Raw genomic sequence first — 24,745 nt, forward strand, 5'->3', positions numbered from 1 at the left:
TTTTACCACAGTGGGTAGTGGTTTTGAACTGCTGATCTCGTGGTTAACAATGAATGCACAGATAACCATTATGCCACCAGGGCTCCTTGATACAGATAATAAAAGGCAATAATAATGAAAACTAAAATTATTTAAAACGAGGTATTCAACTTACCTAAGAACCAACTTATGACACAGTTGTCAATAGGGAACCCCATTGTAAGCCTGGGGCTAGTAATTTCCCTGAGTAGAGTTGAGACTCATGGCAGGTGCAGATATTTACTCACCAAACCAAGCTTAATAGAATCTAAATAGAATGATCTCCAAATTCTTATGATCTACAGATCACATTTATAAATAAGAAAAATTTAAATACTGTATGTACTTGAGTATAAGCCGACCTGAATATCCACTGAAGTAACTAATTTAGCACAAAAACTGCATGAAAAACGTGATTTAAAAACTTGAGTATATATGGTATGTATCTTAATCTTGTAAATTTTATGTACATTATTTATACTATAAAAGAAAAAGGTAGGCAATAAAACTCAAAATATTAAAAATTCCTAAATTTCTAGAAATCATTTATTCAACAGCAAGAATGATGAAATCTAAGAAGCTTCATTAAGAAACCTTTACTCAATATTTTACAACAGTTACACAAAAATTTGATTCTAAGTCCAAGTATTTTTAAAAGCCATTTTATTGGGGGCTCATACAGCTCTTATCACAATCCTTACATTGTCAAGCATATTTGTACATTTGTTGCCATCCTTATTTTCACAACATTTTCTTTCCACTTGAGCCCTTGGTATCAGCTTCTCATTTCCCCCCCCTCTCTCATGAACCCTTGATCATTTATAAATTTTTTTTCATGTCTTACACTGACCGATGTCTCCCTTCAGCCATTTTTCTGTTGTCCGTTCCCCAGGAGGGGGCTATAAGTAGATCATTGTGATAGCTTTCCCCTTTCTACCCCCATCTTACCCTTACTCTCCTGTTATTGCTACTCTTATTGGTCCTGAGGGGTTTATCTGTCCTGGATTCCCTGTGTTTCCAGATCTTATCTGTACCTGTGCACATGCTCCGGTCTAGCTGGATTTGTAAGGTAGAATTGGGGTCATGGTAGTGGGGGGAGAAAGCATTAAAGAAGTAGAAGAAAGTTTTGTTTCATCAGTGCTATACTGTACAGTGACTGGCCCCTCCCTGTGACCCCTCTGTAAGGGGATGTCCAACTATCTACAGATGGGCTGTGGGTCTCCACTCTGCGTTCCCCCTCATTCACATTGATTTGATGTTTTGTTCTGGGTCTTTGATGCCTGATACCTGATCCCATCGACACCTCATGATCACACACAGGGAGGCAACCTTCCTCCATGTGGACTTTGTTGCATCTCAGCTAGATGGCCGCTTGTTTATCCTCAAGCCTTCAAGACCCCAGACACTAACTAATCTTTTTGATTGCCAGGTACCATCAGCTTTCTTCAACACATTTGCCTATGCACCCATTTTACCTTCAGAGATTGTGTTGGGAAGCTAATCATCACGGAATGTCAGGTTATTAGAACAAAGTGCTCTTGAGTATTGAGGGAGTACTTGAGTAGTAAGTGCAGCTTTTTGAAATGTGATTCAATACCTGCTATTGCTGAAAAAGAGATCTCACAATGACATGTAGATATAAAAATAAGTGCATTTTAGACTGGGTTTACTAAATAAATTTTACCTACCAACTATGCAAGCTCTTAACAAGATTTGCCTAGTATATTTCCATCTCCCTGCTCTCGGTTATTGCATGCTAACAATAAAGTGTTACCGTTTTATATTTTAACAAATAAGCTCAAATAGGATTCCATTTTTTAGAAATGAAATCACTTTATTGGGGGCTTTTACAACTCTTATCACAAGCCACACAATCCATTCATTGTGTCAAGCACATTTGTACACTTATTGCATCATCATTCTCAAAACATTTGCTTTCTACTTGAGGCCTTGGTATCAGCTCCTCATTTTTTCCCCTCCCTCCCTGCTCCCGCCTTTCCCCTTGATATTTTATAAATTATTATTATTTTGTCATATCTTACACAGTCCGACATCTCCCTTCACCCACTTCTCTGCTGTCCATCCCCCAGGGAGGAGGAAGATCCTTGTAATCTGTTCCTCCTTTCTCCCTCACCTTCCCTCCACCCTCCCGTCAAATGGGATTTTTTTTTCAAAATATCGGTTACGCAATATAATCTCTGCAAGTCTTTGCTGGCCATGATTAAAAAGATCTGAAACTCTGGAGGATATGCCTCACATAAAAGAAAAGCAAACAACTCAACTTTAAGCTAGACAACTGCGAACTACTTTCTTAAGTGACCAGCACTGAACCTCTTATGTGTATGAAAGATACTCAAGATTGTCTTCCATCACATTACAAAGCACCATGAAGATTGTGTAGAAAATCTCATCTCCAAGTACTACGTGTTCACTCTATTGCATCAACATCTTCCCACTATTTCTTGACATGCCAAATAGATTCTCATCTTAGGGAGCCTTTGGGCTTGCTTTTGCTTGTACCTGGAATGTTCTTCCAAATTGTCAGCCTGGTTTACCCTCCTTCGCTGTCTTCTGGTCTCTGCCACCCTCTTTCTTCCCTGACACAGGACTCCTCTCTCTCACAGCATTAACCCTCTTGCTCTCACATTGTTTTCTATTCCTGTCCTCTGCTTCCTGTCACCTACTTTCATGTTTTGTTATTGTTTCTCCTCAGTCTCATGTGATCTTCATGAGAATCGACACTGTATGATTGGCACACAGTCTGTGATCGATGAAAATGATCAACATAAATACTGTGTCTGGCACATTTAAATTGCACTTGATTGAAACATGGCTAAAAAACATGGAACAAAAAGGTGAGGATGCCATCACTCTGAGCCCGTATTCGTATCATGGTCTATAAACTCCTATTTTTTTAGGGAAACACATAATCAGTGAGATATAACTTCCAGCTATAAGGATAAAGCTATCTGAAAGATTGATATAGCTTAACTTCTAAAACAACTAGATAAAAAAGGCTACAAAAAGTTCTAACTCCTTACCTTGAGAGTCATGTACCTTGCCTATTTTGGCAACCCAGGTTCAAATACCAGTATGCTCCCATACAGAAGCTTGAGGGGCTGTTTCTCTCCTTTTACAACCACCTCTTCTGATAACACTAATCACCGCTAACCAGCTCAAATAATCTAATCGTTTGCCAATGTCCAGAAATGCTTTAAAACACAAGAACAAACAGAACCTCATAACTAGGTTTCTGTCTCTCTGTAAATTTCAGATTAAAAAGTCCTACTTCTCTTTCTTACTTAAATATATACACTTTAGATAACCTTAATGAAAAATGTGTTCTTGAAAAACCTTTCTACAATTAAAGGACAACAATTAAATATCATGTAACTAAAAACTGTAAACATAACAAGTTCTGTGGCTATGATTTTTAGTAATTTTTCTGTGTTCTTTATAGAAAGACCTCCTTCTGTAAATGAGAAAATAAAAGCTGACTTGTCCAAACTTGGTCTGAAGTCTGGGTCTCCTGGCTCACCGGTCAAGATGAGGACATGGGTAGGGAATCAGTAATAGCCAGTATGCATTGATAAGGTGCCACTAAACAAAACAGGGCCGAAGGAAAGGGTAGGAGACTCCCGCTCATGCTCATTGTGGCTCCACAGAAATAACGAACTCTCAGGTCTTTACTTGGACTATCTTGTTTTCTACTTGGTAACAAATTCCACTTTCAGGATGGCAGTTCATTCAACTTGCTGGTTTCATATGACATTATTTTCTTTGTTTTCCACTAACTGTTCAGCCAAACCAAAAAAGCACAAGGACAGAATGAAGTAGATATGGGCAATGGCTGGTCAATGATGCAATAGTGTGATACCAAAGGCTTCAAAAAGTTCAAAGGAAAATTCCATTACCTTCCAACTCCATTTTTCCATGCACTTTTTGAAGCCCCTTCTTCTAGCTGACAAACCCCGCTAAACATCTGAACAGAATGCGTGCAGAACAAAGGACACACTTACTGACATTTAGGCTACTTCCACTAGCTCTGAATACCAGACTCAACAAAAGCACCATAGCTCGCCCACAGAAGAAAAACCCCAATGTGTGGCAAGGCATCAAAGCTAGGCCATATAAAAAGTGGATGAGGAAATACGGGAGTTTATTTAATTTAGAGGTTTTTTTTTTAATTGGAAAGATGTGGCAAATGGGGAAGAGGTAGCAGAAAAGCAATTCGATTAGCTGATCTAGCTTCAAGAGCTTAAGTTGGGATAACTATATAAAAGTTTTAGAAAGACAAATTTGGGCTCACAAAAAAAAAGAGACTATTTTATCAACCACTCCTAATAGTAGTCATCTTAGGAACCAGGGCCTCCTTTCTCTGGGATAATTAGGAATAATGCTGGACGACCACTTCAGGGAGGAGAGAATACTATCTAAAGGAATTAGGCAACAGACTGGAGGTATGTGTGAGTAGCAAATATAGTTTAGGACTACAAGAGCTATAAGGGGTTGACTTTAATATTGAAATTTCATGTTGAGAGCAGGGCTTAAAATCAGTTCTTCCTGGTTCAGTCATAGTTGACAAAGCAAGACCAGAATAGACACACATTCAAAAATGTAGGTATATTGGCAACAGGAAAAATTATGATCTGACACCCTGCTAGAAATGCAATCCCCCACTTGGAACAAAGGCAGCATGCATACTGCATAGCAACCAATTTTGTTGCTTGGTGGAGTTGGTCAGGCTCAAAGCTGACAGTCAACTGCGTCCCTTGGAATGTCTGTCCCTCTCCACAGTGCTGGCAATCCTGTACCAGGCTACACCTTTCCCAAGTCTCCGGTTCCAGGGCTCTAACCTATAATTTCTCCCATCTTTCTTATAGCTTGTCACATTCATAGTTTACAAATTTGGGGCTGTTCTGCCCCAAATCTGCCCCATTTGGGGCTGATTCTACCATGTTAGCCATGACTGAACTGGTTTGAAGCCCTGACTGTAGAGGAGATGGACAGAGACAATCTTCCTTTCTAGTAAGTTTTCTCCAAATCTAGAGCCTAGCACTCACCTGAGTTCCGGAGAAAAGTCTTTTAAAATCCTTACAGGATGACTGTGAAGCAAAAAAATATGAAATGGGATGCTGGGGTTATGGCCTACTTGAAAGAACATTCAAGTCTTTTTTAAAATAAACTCAACCACAAAGCCCTGACTATTCGCAGTTCCCTACAGTTAAGTGATCTCTAAGTTCAAACAGTATCTTAAGCTTATTAATTTTGGGTAAAACGTTTCTACTTCCAATTTTAAGTTAAAAAAATAACTAGTTATTATTTTAAAAATAATGTCCCTTAACCACGGTACATCTGAAACAGCTCGTAGTAGCTGCTTCATGACAATTTTTCTTTTATTTCTAGCCCAGGCTCTGAACTGTTTGGGATCTGTCCAGTCATGGCTCATGGGGACAAAGGCAGTGCATGTATTGCACAGCAAGCAGACCCTTTTGCAGCATGTTTTATCCGAGCAGGGAACAGGTAGCTAGTAGTACCCCACTCAGAGCTAGGGGCCAACTGTGCTGCTCTGACTGTGTGTCAGTCAGCTCCCACCCTGTGAGTGAGGCATGCTGCCCATTTCCTACTCATGACAGGCAAGAGACCTGGTTGCTGCACACCATGTATGCTGCAAGTTCCACGGGCCATGCCTGAATCATTTCCAACCAGTTCAGAGTCTTCTTTCTACCTTCTTGCCTAGTCTCTCCAGCACAGTGTCTCTTAAATATTTACACTTTATCCCATGTATTTAATTACTCCAGTGCATGTTTTTCTTTTATAGCTTAATAAAACCTTTTCCTTACATGTCTTTTTATTTATATGTGTTCCTAGACAGATCCAGCACATTCCGTTACTATGGAATATAATGAACCGTGCTGAATCTGCTCCTATTTTGATAATAAATAAAAAGGGAGAGATATGGTTGTAAATAAGTCATGAAAGTAGATGCAGAATGTTGTATACACATACCTGAACTGTCTGGACCTGTGGAGATTGAATAACTGATGGCTGGGCCGCCTGAATAACTCCATGGACTTGTACTGTCTGGCCATTGGGCAGTTGTACTAATGTTACCGTGGGAGCAGATGATGTTGCATGAGCAGCTGGCATGGATACCTATGAAGTTGAACACAGAAAAAAATTCCCATTATAGACACCTTGAGAAAACTCATGTCTCATATGAAAGAAAATTTTAGCAGCAAAGAACTGACCGTTCTGCTAGGTAAGATTTCATTGATGTAGGGGTGGAAAAAAAGATAAGAAAAATGCCCCCACTTTTTGATCCCCAAATCACCCAAACAATTTTAATATGTTATCAAAATATATAACATGCATTTTGTTTTGATTTCTTTTGAACTCTATATACCACTTTATTTGTATAGTGTTTTACATTTTCCCAAGGATTCCTGCTTGCATCATGATTACATATTGGGCTATTAATTGCAAAGTCAGCAGTTCAAAACCACCAGTTGCTCAAGGCAGAAAGATGGGGCTTTCAACTCCCATATTTACAGTCTCGGAGACCCATAAGCAGGCAGTTCTACCTTGCACTGTAAGGTCGCTATGAGTTGGCCATCGACTCAGTGGCACTGAGTTTGGTTTTGGTTTGGTTACCTGCTTCCATAGCCAATTTTGTATTGTTCTTCAAAGAGTCTAATAAAAGTGTAGGTAAATAAGGTTTATCTTTATTTCAGAGACAGAAATAGCTACTGCACTGACAGATTAATTTACTTATTCGAGACTAAAAGATATGCAAGCCTTGAAAAACAGTCTTCTAAATATTATGTGCTACAGATGCTGGGACCAAACTGACCATCAAGTCCAAAATGAATATACACTTACAATATGCAACATACTTTTATTTTTTAATGATAGGATTTTTCCTTAATGAATAGGGTAGTTATGAGTGGAAATCAATTCGGTAACACACAACTGCAACAAACCTTTAAGACAACATTAGAAAACTACAAAACTAAGAACATTGGGTCTCTGGCCTCAAGGAAATCATTGGGGGCAGTGGGGGTGAGGGGGAGGGTACAGCACCAGGCAGGGCTTTTTAAACAAGTGGTTAAAGGAGATAAGAGAGAAATCGATGATAACCCAGAAGTTTCATGCTTAAATGAGAATTAGTGACTGGAAGACCATTAACTGAAATAAGACAATTCATCAAGAAGTAAGAAGTAATTTGGGGGTAGTTCCGAGGTGATAAGATGATGGGATTGATCCACTAGCTCAATTTGCTGAGTTATTTATATTTAGCAAGCAGTTAAATGCCTGGCCGTGAAGATCCCCATTGAAGGCAGATGTTGATGAACTCCCATTTCTGGACAGGTAGAAAGGAATCCTTTTCTCTCTGGTCTTTGTTAGCTCTATTTTTCAGGGAGTAGGTCTCAATATGTGACTCATGGACTATTTACATTTCAGTCATACAGGGTACTTGTTTGAAAGATCAAAATATCTAATTGACCAAAGAATATGTTCTCCTACACTGAAGTCTGAGAACTACACTTACCATCATTCAAGGTATCTCATCTCATTTCCACATAAAAGCTCTTCTAATATTGGAAGCAATTATCATACCACTTCCTTGAGTTTCTCTCAGGTAAAATTAACTCACTAAACTCAACAGACAAGTGCTTCTGTACCCTCATCATTCTAGTCTAGCAACTCCCCTCATTACACGTTTATAAAATTGTAGAAATACAAAAAGTAAGTAAAAACAGCTTCAATTCCTACCATCTATTAATCACTGTTAATATTTTTGGTGTAAATTACTATTAATATTTTTGGTCTAAATCTTCTAGGTGGAGGGGGGAGCAGGGAGGGAGGGGAAAAAAAAGAGGACCTGATGCAAAGGGCTTAAGTGGAGAGCAAATGCTTTGAGAATGATTGGGGCAGGGAATGTATGGATGTGCTTTATACAATTGATGTATGTATATGTATGGATTGTGATAAGAGTTGTATGAGCCTCTAATAAAATGTTAAAAATAAATAAATAAATCTTCTAGGTGTTTTTTAACTGCCCTGCGGTAATACCAAATGTGGCTTGGGGTAAATGTTAACTGTCAGAAGCGGTAACCCCGAGCCACACTCGGGATTACATTGCAGAGAAGTCCCTTAACAAAATTACTGACATAATTAGACTGCCAGGGAGGTTAAAGTTTATCATACTTGGGATGTCTACTAGAGGTATTAAAATGAGTAATTTCTTAAGAATTACAGGCCTACAATATAAAACAACAAATTTTATGCAAAAAGACATTCCACTTTGGGTACAAAATTACTGACATAATTAGAGCGACAGGGAGGTTAGGGTACACATATTTCAACTTTTATAACATGTCATCTTTAAAATTCAGTATACTTAGCTTTCGATACCACTAATAATGGTTTAGTCACTATAACAATAAAAATTACATTAGTTAGCACATCATTATTCAGGATTTAGGTTTTCAAATCTGCTCATTGATATAAAGCTACATCCTTTTACCCAATTCTTTACTTAAATCCATAAAAACATATATTCACAGTTGAAACCAATATTGTTTATTTTTAAAAATCTCTGCCTGCCACTCTAGTCTTAATCAAGGGGTGGAAGAACGGTCTCAGCACTGTCTGTCTCAATTGGCCATTTAAGTTTCACAGTAAAAGACTGGTTGATGAAAACAATGTAATGTAAAACTTTCAGAAGGAAAAGAATCTTTGTGGACCAGATGTTCCTTTTGTGTGTGGCAGTTTTAAGTAATTAGTTTTTAAAATCAGTAAGTTTTAAATGGAAAACAACTTGACCAAAAATTTGTCACAGGATTTTGAGATTCATTAAAACAAAGTTTAATGAGAAAAAAAAATCTCTGTAAATTCTAAAAGCAAAAACAGGCTATCTCATTATTGTTTTAATGTTTCCTTTTCCCTCCCTTTACTAGTTAAGTTGAATTTATTTTTATTATTTATTGACCAAATCAAAATCACTTTGAATTTGTGAGATAATTTTATTACATCGTTCCAGTATTTAGAAACTGATATTAAAAAAGGTAAGTATCAGAATTTTGAGAGGAAATTACCCCAAAATGTATGATATGTGGCAAGTAACTTGGATAAACAAGTGAAAAATACTTTGTAATTGAGAATAAAAAGAAAAAAACATTGACAGGTACAGATTACTACATCTCATAATACTTAGACTTGATCATATCACTCCTCTTTTTAAGGCCTGATAAAATAATAAAACAACCATTCACTTATGATTTTGCTCCCTCCTGATCCCGACTTAAACTTCATTGGACTTTTGTTTTAATCATGTTAAGAATAAGAAGCCTGGGACAAGAGATTAATAGTAGTGATTTTGGAGATTTAAAGTAGATGATGAGGGGCAATAAACTTTGAAGACGTCAGAAGGCCAACTTACAAGGGGGTTTTCAAAGAGTCTACAGAAAAATTCCTTATCTTCCATTCCAATTTTCCATGAACTTTCTGAACCCCCTGTTCTTTAAGTTGGGGGCAGGGAAAGCCACAGAATCTCAAGAAGCTAAGGATCTTAGGCACTTTGGAAGATACAAAGAAAGGTGAGGTTAGAAATGAAATCTTTGAAGGATCTTTGAGAAGAAATTGGATCTCCTCTTAACCTCCCAGTAGATGGGCGTAATCCACTGTGACAGAAAGAGAAAGTTCAGGTTGAGAGAGAGAGAGAGAGAGAGAGACACCAGACATTGCTGCCAGTAGAGTGTTCTTCTCCCAAGTGGTTCCAAGCATGTACTCTAAAAGAACCTCTCCTCTTTGGGTAACTGACTAATCCAAAAGAAAATATTTAAAAGATACAGACATTGAGGGGAAAAAAGATACTGACACTGGGGACCACCACACTCACTGTACAGTGAAGGTGACAGTTGTTGGGCCTCAATCTCATTCGCAGACCTCCCAATACAACTTTTTGTTCTTGTATAGAACATTTGAGGAATACCACTAATACAAAAGATGCAAACTAAAACAAATGAGGGGTAAAACTAAGAATAACATCTAGGGAAGAAAACCTAGATGGGAAAAATAACACTTAAGGGGGAAACCCCTCTAAGATCGTCAAAGGTAACAGAAAACACTGCCTTACACAAATAGGATAGTATTAAAAAAAAAAAAAGAAACCAAAAGGGTCATTCAGAGACAAAAAGAACTCTTGGAAACATTACAGCACAAATTTCAAAAATTCTCCAGATGAGTTAGAATATGAAACCGCCCAGGAAATAGAGCAAAAAGACAACCTGCTAGAAAATAGGAGAGAAGAGATGAGAAATTAGATCAGTACTACAGATCATAAGATTAGTAGAGGGGACAAAAACAAAGGAAAAAGTCACGAACCAAATAAATTTAAAGAAACTGCCCAAAATCCAAGACGTGGGCCTGGAGCATAGACAAAAACTGATACAAAACTCACTGCCACTGAGTCTATACCAACTCACAGGGACCTATAGGATAGGGTAGAACTACCCCTGTGAGTTTCCAAGGCTGTAACTCTTTATAGGAGTAGGAAGTCCCATACAGTTTTTCCCACAAGGATGGCTGGTGGTTTCAAACTGCTGACCTTGAAGCTAGCAGCCCAACAAGCAACCAGTATGCCACTCAAGCTCCTTGATACAAAGACTCATCAAAATAAAATTTTGAATCACTGTGAAGAAAACATTTTATCAGATGTCAAAGACTCAAAATGAAAATGATGATGGCAACAAATGTAAAAATGTGCTTGACACAGTGGATGGATGTATTATGGATTATAACAGCTGTACAAGCCCCTAATAAAATTATTTTTTAAAAAGGGGGAAAGATTTAGTCTTTCCAAATGGCAACACTAAAAGTTGACTATAGATCAATTCCTGGTTCCAAAGAAAAATTATTCAAGAGTTCTTTACCCAAGCTCCCTTTCTTCCCTGACCATAAGAGTTCTCAGCTTTCTTCCTTTGTTCTTGCCACCTGCCTCAGCTGAGCTTATCCATCTTCAGAAAGCTTTGTTTGACTCCCAAGGGCTGGGTGTGCACCTTCATGGAGTTAAAGAGAAAACAGAGTACCTCACTCCTTTGTAATCCTGCAAGTCCAGTATCCGGTCCACACTTTAGCTGAACTAGAAACCCACTGTTTCCCAAGACTCATTCTTGTGTAGTGACTCCCCTATGACTACTTGTAAACTCTTCGGGAAGATAAGGCTAGACATCCCAGAGTCTCTGCTCAGTTTGTTTTCCCTGGGGGTGAGGGAGTGTCTTCATTTGATAAGAACAGATACTACACTTGATCTTAGCCAAAAGGCAGAGAAGATTGGGGGGGGGGGGAATGGTTTCTTTATGTGAAACGAGCAACATCATATACTCTTCCCTCTCTTACACAGCACATTTGTATTTGCTATTTGATTTCTAGATGAACTATATTTCTCTGTATTTTCTTAATATATTTATTTCCTATGTATATTAAATATAATATGTAGAGCTACATTAAGATCGAAGAAAATATTTGAGGAAAATATAAAAGAAAAACAATGATGAGACTAACTTTAAACATAGAATGTTTAAGACAAAAAGAAACATAAATTCTGTTTAAAATATATTGTTGCCCAATACCACAAAGCTGTTTTTGACTCACAGTGATCTTATATGAAAAATGGGTAATGACCCTATAGGGTTTCCTTGGCTATCATTTGTACAGGAGGAGGCTGCCAGAAAGAGGAAACAAAAATTACTTGCACACTGAAAATTAATTTGCATGTCAATGCATTTGCTTACCCTATTTTTTTGGTCTAAGGATGTGAGGGGGCCTCCAAAAAGCTGGTAGAAAAATGTCATTATCTTTTAATTCCACTTCCTATAATCTTTTGAAGTCCCTTTGTATTTAAACTTAACTTGTTCAGGTTATCTGAACCCCCAAAATAAAATGTATGATTAAAAAGCAGTTGTCAGCGCCAGTTTTCATCCTTATATAAGAGGTAAATAATTTATCCACCGGTTACAGTGTAGTCTGAATCATGCCAATACAAATACTATGTTCGTGTTTAACGATACAGTTTACTGCTCTATAACTAAGTTAATGCTATCATTTCTAAACTACATTTACTAAGTAAACAGAAATTCTAATATTCTAGGAGTATCTCTGCTCATTCTCTGGACAGCTCTGTAATAAAAATAAAACCATCTCTAGGAAGAGATACACCCTGGAGAAATTATTCCATGTAGTTTTATACCTGGGCTAATGTGGCAATCTGTGGCTGGGCTTGAACTGCCATTTGTTGGTTTTCAGCTTCTGTTACAGCTGCATCTCCACTCTGCTGGTTCTCTGCTCCAGATTCCATGGTCATTTAGTTACCTACAATCATATGGAAGAGTGTTACAAGCACTACAGTGCTTTGGGCTTTTGTGACTTTAGAGGCAGATTACACATTATAACACAGTTTTTCCAAATGTTCTCAAGAAATGTATGTACAAATATAATGTCGTTGAGTTATTGCCAAAGAAGCCCAAATTTGCTGAGCTCTACAAATTCTAGTCTCTTACATCAAAACTTTCTTCTTTCTTCCCTTACTGTCACTTCCTAAAGGGGTTTTACTCTATCTGGAAGTGACTTTAGTTTTAGAGAGGTAAAAATTAACTGAAGTTATGAACTTCCTTCTATCCTACTAACATGGAGGAGAGGACAGGGGGCAACAAATTCTAATTTCCAATCAAGTATGAAGAGATCGTGATGAGTAGGCATTAGCTGCAAGCAGGCACTGTGAGATACTGGTTTCACAGCACCTCCTAGAAGTGCATTCCCATGTAGAAGAGAAGCCCTGTAGGAGTGGCTTTGGGGAGATTGATTTCTCAACCCAAAGAGCCAAACTCACTGCCACGGAGTCAGTTCTGACTCAGGGTGACCCTATAGGGCATTTAGTGCCCCCAGGGTACCGCCTAGCAGAGTATCCCCATCTGTATGAAGTGGAGAAACTCTACACTACTCCTGAGTGATTACTCAACCAAATCAGCCAAACTCACTGCCACTGAATCAGTTCTGACTCAGAGTGACCCTAGGGGACACACAGTGCCCATTTTGGTTTTTGGAGGCTCGTGAATTTTTTCAAGAGCAGGAAGCCTCAACTTTCTCTCAGACCGAGAGTTTGAACTGCTGACCAATTAATTAGCAGCCCAATGCATTGCCCACTGTACCACCAGGGCTCAGGGAGATAAGGAGGAGGGCAAAATCTGGTTAAGTTAGTTAGTGCAGTCCAAACTGTGAGGCTTCCAGGGACACAGGAAAGATTAAGTGGCCATAGAGCTAAATGGGAGGCCCTGAAACAAAAAGTCCTAGTGTTCCGACTCCACACCCTACATGCAGTATCACACACACACACACACACACACGCACGCACGCACACACCCAACTGAGGAAGGCCAAGATACCTTCGTTTCAGACTTGTAATGACAAAATTCTGGCTAAGTATATAAAGGCTGATCTTATATCACTTTTTGAATCCGTAAGTGCTAAGTGTACTTTCTGGATAATCTGGCGATGGATTTCAACAAAACTAAATGGGGAGCAAGTTCTAGAAGCAGCAACTACAGGGATGTCAGAGAAGTTTCAGTTAATAGGGAAAGCAATTCTCTCTTTTAGTGCATCAGTGTTCTCATGTAATGCCGAGAATACTCCTGCCACATTTGTTAGCTATAAGCGTATCTACAATGATTCTATACATAACACAGATCCAATACTTTTCCAAACTGCAGTTATTATATAACCTTAAAATCAATAGACAAAAAAGAAAAAAAAACTAAGAAAAAAAATCAATACACAATCAAAACTGCCACTGATCTAACCAGACTACTACATGCTACCAATGAATCACAGTTCTATGGCTTGCCATTACTGACCAGATTCCATACAAAGAATGCCCACCTAGTTAAAAATTGAAGGGGAATCTCTCTCAAGAAATAAATATAAACAATTCCTAAGGGCTGAAAAGCGCAAAACCCAGACTGACAAATGAAAAGAAAAACAGCGCTGACTACATTACTTAAACATTCAGATAAAAATCACCCAAAACAAGGGTACTAGGAGAAAATAACTGTGATTTGGAGTTAATATAGGTACCTAACTGCTTCACAAAGAGAGTCAGGGGTATTCACTATAGAATTTTCTTGATAATAACAAAAAATACAAACAAGCATTCACCTTAAGGATCATTGAAGAAATTATAGAAATTTAAATAAACAGAGTTGATCTACAATGCAATGACATATACACCTTTCCAAGACAGACAACATCAAAGGGCAAGTTCCAGAAAACATGGTCACACAGACCCCCGTGTGCTAACCACCAAGAGAAACTGCTGCTAGGAAGGAATACGTAAGACAAAGGTGTGGCAGGTTATACACTAGCATGATAACAATAGTTCTGGAAGATGTGTTGTTTGGCGAAACTAGACAAGGTGATGATGACTTTTACCTTTTATTCTTTATCTTTGAGTATCAATTTTCTTAAAACCAAAAAATTCACATGAAAATTTTAAAAAGTAATACCAGAAGTCACATAGCATTTTTATTATGAACCAGATTATATTTCAATCATGATCTCTTGAGATACCTTCTGACCAAAAAATGTTAAAATCCATTTAAATATGATACTATTTAATTAATTAAAGTTTTGATTACATTGTCTAGCCTGTATTTCCAAAGAGAAAAGACTGATTTTTAAAATGATCAAATAACTTGTTATTAAATTATATATATATATATATATATATATATATATATATATATATATATATTTGTGACCTGTGCTTTGTAACCACAACCCAATGGCACTGAATGTAACAGAACGCAACAATAAAATCATTAACTATGCTACATTTCTACACTCACGTGAGCCCACCAAGCTCAGAGGACAGCCAGGCTTGAAGAGCCCATGGTACAGAGAGGACCATACAGCCGGCCCCGCGGCGAGATGCGACATCCTGCACCGACCCAGGGCCCTGCATAGGATAGCACTTGAGACACAATGGGGGATGTGCGACTGAGCTGACCCTACCACGCTGAAGCAAACACTGGGGGCATGCAATGGAGCAGTGGGGGAAGCAGAGCAAGGAGATCCCGAGGGAGTATCAAGGATGGACTTTGGGCCAGGACGTGGCACCCCACCAGACTCATCTGAACACTCCTGAAGGCCAACAAACAGACCTCAAACTACTAACAAAAAAAAATTTTTTTGCTGTCTTTTTTTTTCTTTTAAATTTTGTATGTCAGTGGCTTTTTTGTCTGACAGCGTGTCGGTGTTGCTGCTGTCGATGTCATGCTCTTATGTGCCATTTGGGTGCTATCAAAGCCATCTGCATTTGTATGCACATATTACCATATCTGCAGATCCACCTAGATAAGATAGGCTGGACAAATAATGTGAGAAGAAAATAAGGGACATGAGAGTGTGGGAGGTAGGGGAAGGGAGGAGGTGTTGGCCAACACAGGGACTAGGGAACAGCGAGTGGTTCAAAACCAGTGCCAGGGAGGGTATGGGAGAACTGGTAGGGAGTGACCAAGGGCAAGGTAACTGAGAGGAATTACTGAAACCCGAATGAAGGCTGAACATGGTAGTGGAACAGGAGGAAAGCATAAGGAAATAAGAGGAAAGTAGTAGGAAGCAAAGGGCATACATAGAAGCCTAAATACAAACATGTACATATGTAAATATATTTGTGATTATGGGGGAAATAGACCTATGTGCATGTATTTGTAGGTTCAGTAGAGGGGTAGCAGGTGGACATTGGGCCTCCTCACGCACACTCCCTCAATACAATAGCACCTTGCTCAGCTAAATGGTCATTGCATGATACCCACCTTCCCGACATGATCACTGAAGACAGACGGGTGCATAAGCAAACGTGGTGAAGAAAGCTGATGGTGCCCGTCTATCAAAAAGATATAGTGTCTGGGGTCTTAAAGGATTGAAGGCAAACAAGCGGTCATCTAGCTCGGAAGCAACAAAGCCCACAGAGAAGAAGCACACAGCCAATGTGAATACAACGTGTTGAAGGGACCAGGTAGCAGACACCAAAGAACAAAAACCATCATTGTGTGATCACCTTCCTCACATAAACGCTGAAGACGAATGTGTGCATAAGTAAGTGTCATGAAGAAGGCTGATGGTGCCCGGCTATTGAGAGATATAGCGTCTGGGAACTTAAAGGCTTGAAAGTAAACAAGCGGCCATCTAGCCCAGAAGCAACAAAGCCCACATGGAAGCAGCACACCAACATGTGTGATCATGAAGGGCCGAGGGGACCAGGTTCCAAACAACAAAGGCAGGGGGAAAAAATCTTATCACCATGAATGAGGGGAATGCGTGATGGGAACCCAATGCTCATCTGTAGACAGCTGGACATCCCTTGCAGAGGGGTAGTGGGGAAGAGATGAGTCACTCAGGGTTCAGGGTAGCAACAATGAAACTCAAAACCTTCCTCTAGTTCTTGAATGCTCCCCCCCTCCCCCAATTATCATGATCCCAATTCTACCTTGAGGACCTGGTTAGACCAGAGGATGCACAGCGCTGCAGGAGGGATCTGGAAACACAGGGAATCTAGGACGGATGAACCCCTCAGGACTAGTGGTGAGTGGTGACACCGGGAGGGAAGGAGGTGTAGAAAGGGGGAACTCGGGGATCTACATGTAACCTCCTCTCTGGGGGATGGGCAACAGGAAAGTGGGTGAGGGGAGACGCCAGGCAGTGTAAGATAAGATAAAACAATAATTTATAAATTATTAAGGGTTCATGAGGGAGGGGAGCGGGGAGGGAAAAAAGGAAAATGAACTGATTCCAGGAACCCAAGTGGAAGCTGAATTTTGAGAATGATGAGGGCAACGAATGTGTAAGGGTGCTTTACTCAATTGATGTATGTATGGATTGTGATAAGAGTTATATGAGTCCCAATAAAATGATTTATTAAAAAAGAAAAGAAAATTATTTTCCCACCAAAAGCGGCAGATTCTGAAGGCTTGGGGCATAGTTGGGGGAGGGGTAAAAAAAGATAGGGTCACATGGGGGGGATGGGAGGGAAGAAGAAAGACTTGTGGGAAGGTCCAAAGTGATACTGTTCTTTTGTCTCAGTACCTTGAAAGTATTTGGAAAGCCGTCTCTCAAGTAGCTGAAGCCAACATTTAAAGTGGGTACATTAATTTTGGACTTGGAAGGTTTGTTTTTTTTTTTAAACTTATGTTATGTCTTGTGTATATTAGCCCACTGGAAGCCAGGCCAGGGTTTCCTCTTTGGCACAAAGATTAAGCCCCAGACTACTAGTTGAAAAGTTGATGGTTTAAGCCAATGTGACTTTGAGAGACTGGCCTGGCAATCTGCTCTGGTGTATCGCACCTTTAAAAACCTCCTGGAGCAGTTCCAGGCTGCACACATGGGGTCACCAGGTGTTGGAATGGACTTGATTGCAACTAGCAACAAGGAGTCTGGCCAGCAGTGCAGTACTTAGACCCAGAGCGAGATTTTACAGGGCTTCAATAAGTTTGTGAAAAATTTCCATTATATTTTAATCCCATTTTTCCATAATCTTTTTGAAGTCCCCTGTACAAGACCAAGCCCAGGTACATATGAGCTGCATATACACTGGACCTGAAATATTAGAAACACAATGGATCATAGAAACCACATGAATTGTAGCACTGCTGCAACTACTCCATGGTTCCTGTTCTCCAAGCAACACGGAATTTATAAACTTTAACTGGGGATTGATGCTTAGGACCAGGTAATATGGCAGTGACCAGACCAAATTCAGGGATACATATGGTAGCCAACTAAAAAGGAGGTGGGGAAAGGAAAAAAATAATAAAAAAGAAAAGAGTAGCAGGGGCACAGGGCACTAACCAACCCAAGGGGATGGTTTTGTTTATATCTCCTCAAGGAAAGAAGGACCAGACTTCAACCCAGGGCTCCAAGATGTGAATGCAACATTCCGGCGTGGAGTAGGGAACCAGTGGAGAGGTCCGAGGGGCCGGCCCCAATTCCAACTACGAGGACACCTGTCCCTCCCCCCCAGAAGAATTTATTTCAGAAGATGCCACTGATCTGCAGCTCCGGGAGCGGGACATATCTGAACAGAGCACAAGGGAGTAGATGAAGGGGGAGGAGGAGAGAGTGGAGCACATTCTGGCCCACAATGCCTTGAGAAGATGTTCCCGCTCAGGGTAGTCAGTCCACAGAGAGGACCACATGGCCGGCCCCACTATAAGACATGACACCCCTCACTGACCCATATCCCTACAGGGGACAACACTGGAGACATAGTGTGGGAATTGCACCCAATCTGATCCCGCCACACCGAGATAAACACTAAGGGGGTGCAACAGAACAAGGGAATGGAGTGGCAAGGTCCCCAGGGAATGCCAAAGGTGGACTTAGGGGCCAGGGCGTGGTACCCCAACAGACTGGACTGGAAAACACTCCTAAAGGCCTTGAACTAACTACAAGCTTCTATTTCTTGTGTTGTCATTGGTTTGTTATTTTGTTTTATATTGTTGCTCAGTTTTGCTCTGTCTTGTTTTTGTGCATGTTATTATCTCTGCAGGTCTGTCTAACAATAGGTTGGATGAACAATCTGGCGGAGAAAACAATGGGACCAACAGTTCCAGGGGGACATGGGAGAAGAGGAGGTGGGGGGAAAGGTAGTGGTGTTAACAAACCCAGGGACAAGGGAACAACAAGTGATCCAAATCAGTGGTGAGGAGGGTGTAAGAGGCCTGGTAGGGCGTGATCAAGTGGTAATGTAACCAAGAGGAATTACTGAAACCCATATGAAGACGGAGCATGCTAATGGTACAAGAGGAAAGTCAGAGGAAATAGAGGAAAGAGTTAGGAGGCAAAGGGCATATATAGAGGTCTAAATAAAGGCATGTACATATGTAAATATATTATACACGAGGATGTGGAAATAGATCTATGTGCATATATTTATAGGTTTAGTAGTAAGGTATGAGATGGACACTGGGCCTCCACTCAAGTACTCCCTCAATACAAGAATACTTTGTTCTATTAAATTGGCATTCTATGATGCTCACCTTCCTGACACAATTGCTGAAGACAAAGCGATTGAATAAGCAAATGTGAAGAAAGCTGATGGTGCCCCGCTACCAAAATATATAGCATCTGGGGTCTTAAAGGATTGAAGGTAAACAAGCGGCCATCTAGCTCAGAAGCAACAAAGCCCACATGGATTAAGCACACCAGCCTGCGTGATCACGAGGTGGCGAAGGGATCAGTTATCAGGTATCAAAGAACAAAAAAATCACATCAGTGTGTGCTCACCTCCCTGATAGGATCGCTGAAGACAAATGGGTGCATAAGCAAATATGGTGAAGAAAGCTGATGGTGCCCGGCTATCAAAAGACAGAGTGCCTGGTATCTTAAAGGCTTGAAGGTAAACAAGGGGCCATCTAGCTCAGAAGCAACAAAGCCCACATGGAAGCAGCACACCAGCCTATGAGATCATGAGGTGTCCAAGAGACCAGGTAGCAGGCATCATCAGAACAAAAATCTTATCATTGTGAATGAGGGGGGGGTAGTACAGAGTGGAAAACCAAAGCCCATTTGTAGGCCAGTGAACATCCCCTTACAGAATGGTCGCGGGGAGGAGACGAATCAGTCAGGGTGCAATGTAGCAACGATGAAACATACAATTTTCCTGTAGTTCCTAAATGCTTCCCCCCAACTCCCCATCATGATCCCAATTCCACCTTACAAATTTGGCTGGACCAGAGGATGTACACTGGTACAGATAGGAACTGGAAACACAAGGAACCCAGGGAGGATGATCCCTTCAGGACCAGTGATTTGATTGGTGATACTGGGAGGGTGGGTTGGAAAGGGGGAACTGATTACAAGGATCTACATATAATCTCCTCCCTGGGGGACTGACAACAGAAAAGTGGGTGAAGAGATGTCGGACAATACAAGATATGACAAAGCAATAATTTATAAATTATCAAGGGCTCAGGAGGGAGGGGAAAAAATAAGGAGCTGATGCCAGGGGCTTAGGTGGAGAGCAAATATTTTAAGAATGATGAGGGCAATGAATGTATAAATGTGCTTTACACAATTGATGTACCTATGGATTGTGTTAAGAGTTGTATGAGTCCCCAATAAATTTTTTTTAAAGAGAAAGATTGGCACATTTTGGACTGATGTTTTCATGATTTTGCTCTAAAAATTAACTTTAACTATGACCTCATAAATTTCAAAACAATGTCACACCTAAAAGAAACCAATTAGAAAGAATTCACAAAGAATTACAAGACCTTTTTTGCAATAAAGGTCTTCAGAGTCTCACCTCTAGGTATTTAAAGTAAAACACAAAATGCCTAGCACTGGGTGAAACGCTGGATTTGTCACCGACAGTTGGTGGTGAGACAAATCACCTGTACGAGTTTCTATATCTGTAAAAGCAGCTCTAGTGGCTAGCAGTGACTCCATGGGCTGTGATTCAGAAGGTCCAGGGTCCATACGCTCTACGAGAGAAAGACCGGGCTTCCTATTCCTGTAAGAGTTAGTCTTGGAAACTCCAAGGGCAGTTCTACTGTCCTAAAGGGTTGCTATGAGTCAGCATCTATTCAGTGTCACTAAGTTTTGCTTAGTCTGTAAAAACAAGAGGGATAGATGACATTTTTTTTTTTCAGATTTAAATGGTATGGTACTCTGGAGCCCTGGTAGCACAGTAATTAAGTGCTGAGTTAACAAAGAAGTTGACCGTTGGAACCCACTAGCTGCTCCAAGGGAGACATGGGTGGCAGTCTGCTTCTGGAAAGATGATACCCTTTGGGAACCCTACGGGGTCATTCTATTCTGTTCTACAGGACGTGAGTCAATTAATTGGATGGCAATGTGGTTTTTAAAAACTTTTTATTGTGAAGTAGGCAGGGATTTACATTTCAGATAATCAATTTTTAATCTAAGCAGTAGCTTATCAAACCTCCCAAAAGAGCTTGCCTGTTCTTTTTCTTCCTCTTATGGAATACTATCTTCCCTTTCACCCAGGTTGACACCAGTCTATCTTCTAGCCCAGTTTTTCCCAAAGTTGGCAATAATGCCCCCTAGGGGTGGCTGGAAAGATGAAAGGGGGTTGCAAAAGATCCCTCTTCTTTCTCATGTTCTATGGACTATATAAAACACACACATTTTTAATTGCTGGGGGAGCATGGAGTAATTTGTCTTTTTTTAAATCATTTTTTGGGGCTCATACAACTCTTACCACAATCCATACATACATCAATTGTGTAAAGCACACATATATTCGTTATCCTCATCATTCTCAAAATTCGCTTTCTACTTGGGTTCCTGGAATCAGCTCATTTTCCTTCCCCCCTCCCTCCCCTTTTCCTCCTCCCTCATGAACCCTTAATAATGTATAAATTATTATTTTATCTATTTTAAACTGCCCAGCGTCTCTCTTCACCCACTTTTCTGTTGCCCATCCCCCAGAGGGGAGGTTATATGTAGATCCTTGTGTTCCCCCTTTCCCTCCGGGTATTGCCACTGTCAGCTCTGGTCCTAGGGTTCACCTGTCCTAGATTCCCTTTAAAGGGTCAAATAAGGTTGGGATACTATGTTCTACCTATTGTTTTCCATTCCTGCCTTTCCCTCCCGTTCTTGGTAACCATCAGAATGTTTCTTTTGGTATGAAAACTTTTTCCTTTTTAAAACATGATTTCATACCATTACTCCTTTTGCAGGTGTCTAATTTCACTCAGCATTAAATTCTCCAATTCCATGCACACCCGAGATGCTTCATTCTTTAGTGATGGACAGTACCCTGTGTGCATATTCCAATGTTTATGTATCCATTCTTCTACCGGTGAGCATTTAGGTGCTCATGGTTGTGCACATTTATATTGGTGCTAAGGTTCTTACTTCTTTAGGGTATATAGCAGGCAAAGGGATTGCTAGGTCACATGGCATTTCTATTCTCAGCTGTTTGAAAAAGCATTGCCCCGCTGTCCACTGTGTGAAGTTTTATAGTCCCACCGGTACAGCGAGGATTCCATACAGCAAGTTATTGGTTAAACTGTGCGGCAAAGCCAGTGTGAAGCAGTAGCGCATTGTGATTCTGATTAGAATCTCTCAAATAGCTAGTGAGAGCGGGCATTTCACCATGTGTGGTGGTTCTCCGGATAGCTAAGGTGTTCATGTTCATGGCACATTTTAAAATTGGATTGTCTTTTTCTCATAGAACATTTGATTTTTATCAATCACTTCCATTGAGAATATGCTGACTCACAGCAACCCTACAGGGCAAGGTAGGAGGCCTGCGGGTTTCCGAGCCTGTAATTCTACGGAAGCAGCAACCCTGCATCTTCTCCTGCAGAGCAGCGGGTAGTTCAAAACTGCTTACAGTTGGCAGTCGAACTTGAAATCACTAAGCCACCAGAGCACCTTAAGTTTCCCAGAGGTTAGAAACTAGCCCGCCCGATTTGTCATCGCCAGTTTGCTTCCTAGTCTGTGGGTTCTCTTTTTATTTTTGATGAAGTCTCTGATGAACAGTGTATTTTTAGAAAGTTTCAGCCATCTATTTTGGGCTCTGCTGTGTGTTACTCATTATGGTGTTTCTGCATGTATTAATTAGGGTCCTTATTTCCTCAGTGTCCCCATATCAATGAAAACCGTTTGCACTACAGCCCACAATTCAGAATAAAGGGTAGATATCATTTTCTGTAAACTATTTCGATCATTCCAGTGATACGGGCAGTCCCAAGTCTATTATTGCTTGATTCTGATCATTGTTATATTAACCATACTGCCTTTTCTTAATTTTGAAAAAGTTGTTTTATTTTCATTTCCTATAAAGCTGCAAGAAATTTACCTAGATCCCTAACAGTAAAGACCTGTATCACTTTTACATCCTTTAAAAGGTGACTGTTGCTGTGACTGCTGTTAGCTGCCATCTATTTGGTTCTGACCCATGACAGCTACAGTTGTGCACAGAAAACTGATCCAGTTGTTCTTTTCTCTAAATGTTATTTTGTTGTTCAGAATATGCACAGCAAAATGTACCAACCTGAGTTTCTCTAAGTATAGTTCAGTGACACTGAATACATTCAGGGAGTAATGGAATCTTTCTTATCCTCTTTTGCTGAGTTGTTTCCCCTCATTAACATAAACCCACTGCCTCCTAAGGTTCCCATCTAATTGTTGGATTTGCTGTTGTCACTTTGATCCCAGAGTTCTTTAAAAAGCATGAATGCTCGACATTTTTACCAGTTAAGCTAAACAGTTGCTTGATTTTAAGACCTAAGGGGTAACTTTGGTGTGATGTTTAAAGATGATCCCAGGGCAACAGCTTGAAGAGCTGTGCTTGTTTTCAAGTGTGACCTTTGGGGAGCAGAGAGCCAGGCCTGTCTTCCAGTGCCCAGAGTATGTCTGAACCTCCAATCTTTCACATAGTAGTGACCCATTTGCACCACCCAGGGACTTCCTGAAATACGCATCATAGGCACTGAGAGTTAAAATGTCATTGATAAAAAAAAGTCGTTGAGATAAACATGCCTGCAAAGTGTCAAATGAGTGCTTCCATGGTATTTACAAGGAGAGAATACATTTTGCAATAGTCATAAATGTGGTGAAATTCCAAAGAGCTGTTCCAGATGGGTATTAGCAAATAAGATGGAAAAAAGTAGCATTTTACTCCCTATGAACAGATGTGAAGTAGAGGTCTGTGAGGCAATGAGTGGTCTGTTACATAATATATATACTTACATTACCAAAGCCAACTCGTCATCTTGTTGAACGAATGACTGTTGATTTTGATTCACAGCAACTCTCTAAGACCAAGGTACTTTGCTCCCTAGCATTTCCAAAGCTGTGTCTCTATGGTAGCACACTGCCTCATCTTTCTTCCCTGGAGTGGCTTTTAGATTTGAACTGCTGACCTTAAGTTACAGGCTGAACATGTAACATATTATACCAACAGATTCTTGTGATTTCATATATATGTATATCCATCTTCTCTCTTCCTCCCTCTCCCCAGGAAACCTGCTAATCCTGCAGGTTAGGCAGTGGTGGTAGGTGCTAACCACGAGGCCAGCAGTTCAATCAATTGCTCCTTGGGTAAAACATGAGGCTAACTGTTGCCCTTAAGATTTACAGTCTTAAAAAAAAAAGATGTACAGTCTTGGAAACCCTATATAAAGTCGTTGTGATTTGGAATTGACTCAGTGGCAGTGAGTTTGGGGATCTATATACATTCATATATCTATGTACGTGGGGAGATAGTGTGTGTAGAAAAATAAAGTTGGAAAGGTGACCAGAGGGATCTCCAATGAAATCTCATTGAAAAGACCACATTGAAATTCACTTAACCGTCACCAATACAAAACTATAATGAACCAGGTACAAACATTTGTTAGCACTGTTTCTACCTGCCTCAATCAAATGAACAGTAATCTTCATCAAATTGCAAATTAAAGCAAACCCCCATCACCATTTTTTTTCTAAAACTATAAAACAAAAGGAAGACTGCTACATTCCTTTACTTTTTTCTTCTTTAAAAGATACTCTAACCTAGAGGAACGAACAACAGAATTGTACATAAATGGATATATGGATGGTGTAATATGCAGCAAAAAAAGTAAAATAAATAAGGCTTCCTGGGGGGTGGAGGGGAGGGGATAAAGGGGAGCTGGTATCAAGGAGTTCAAGAAGA

At 40.0% G+C, this 24,745-nt stretch overlaps 1 protein-coding gene and 1 pseudogene across 8 annotated transcripts in view; both read right to left on the reverse strand.

Annotated features, from left to right (window-relative positions):
- CREB1 (cAMP responsive element binding protein 1) overlaps positions 1-24,745 on the reverse strand; it is a 79,183-nt gene that overhangs the window by 39,543 nt on the left and 14,895 nt on the right. For 6 of the 8 annotated variants that reach the window (XR_012779360.1, XR_012779361.1, XM_075529372.1 and 3 more), the window contains exons 2-4: positions 12,272-12,393; positions 6,028-6,174; positions 5,082-5,123 (exon numbers count right to left, since the gene is read on the reverse strand). Coding sequence is in view for 6 of the 8 variants with exons in the window: in XM_075529372.1 (XP_075385487.1) it covers positions 5,082-5,123; positions 6,028-6,174; positions 12,272-12,385 (303 nt within the window). In the remaining 2 variants the exon portion in view is untranslated. The remainder of the gene's footprint in view (positions 1-5,081; positions 5,124-6,027; positions 6,175-12,271; positions 12,394-24,745) is intronic. The other 2 variants (XM_075529378.1, XM_075529373.1) reach the window with 2 other exon arrangements.
- LOC142425042 (U2 spliceosomal RNA) lies at positions 11,258-11,358 on the reverse strand (annotated as a pseudogene).

The sequence above is a fragment of the Tenrec ecaudatus genome, chromosome 13 (assembly GCF_050624435.1).
Source record: "Tenrec ecaudatus isolate mTenEca1 chromosome 13, mTenEca1.hap1, whole genome shotgun sequence".
NCBI classification, from domain to species: domain Eukaryota; kingdom Metazoa; phylum Chordata; class Mammalia; order Afrosoricida; family Tenrecidae; genus Tenrec; species Tenrec ecaudatus.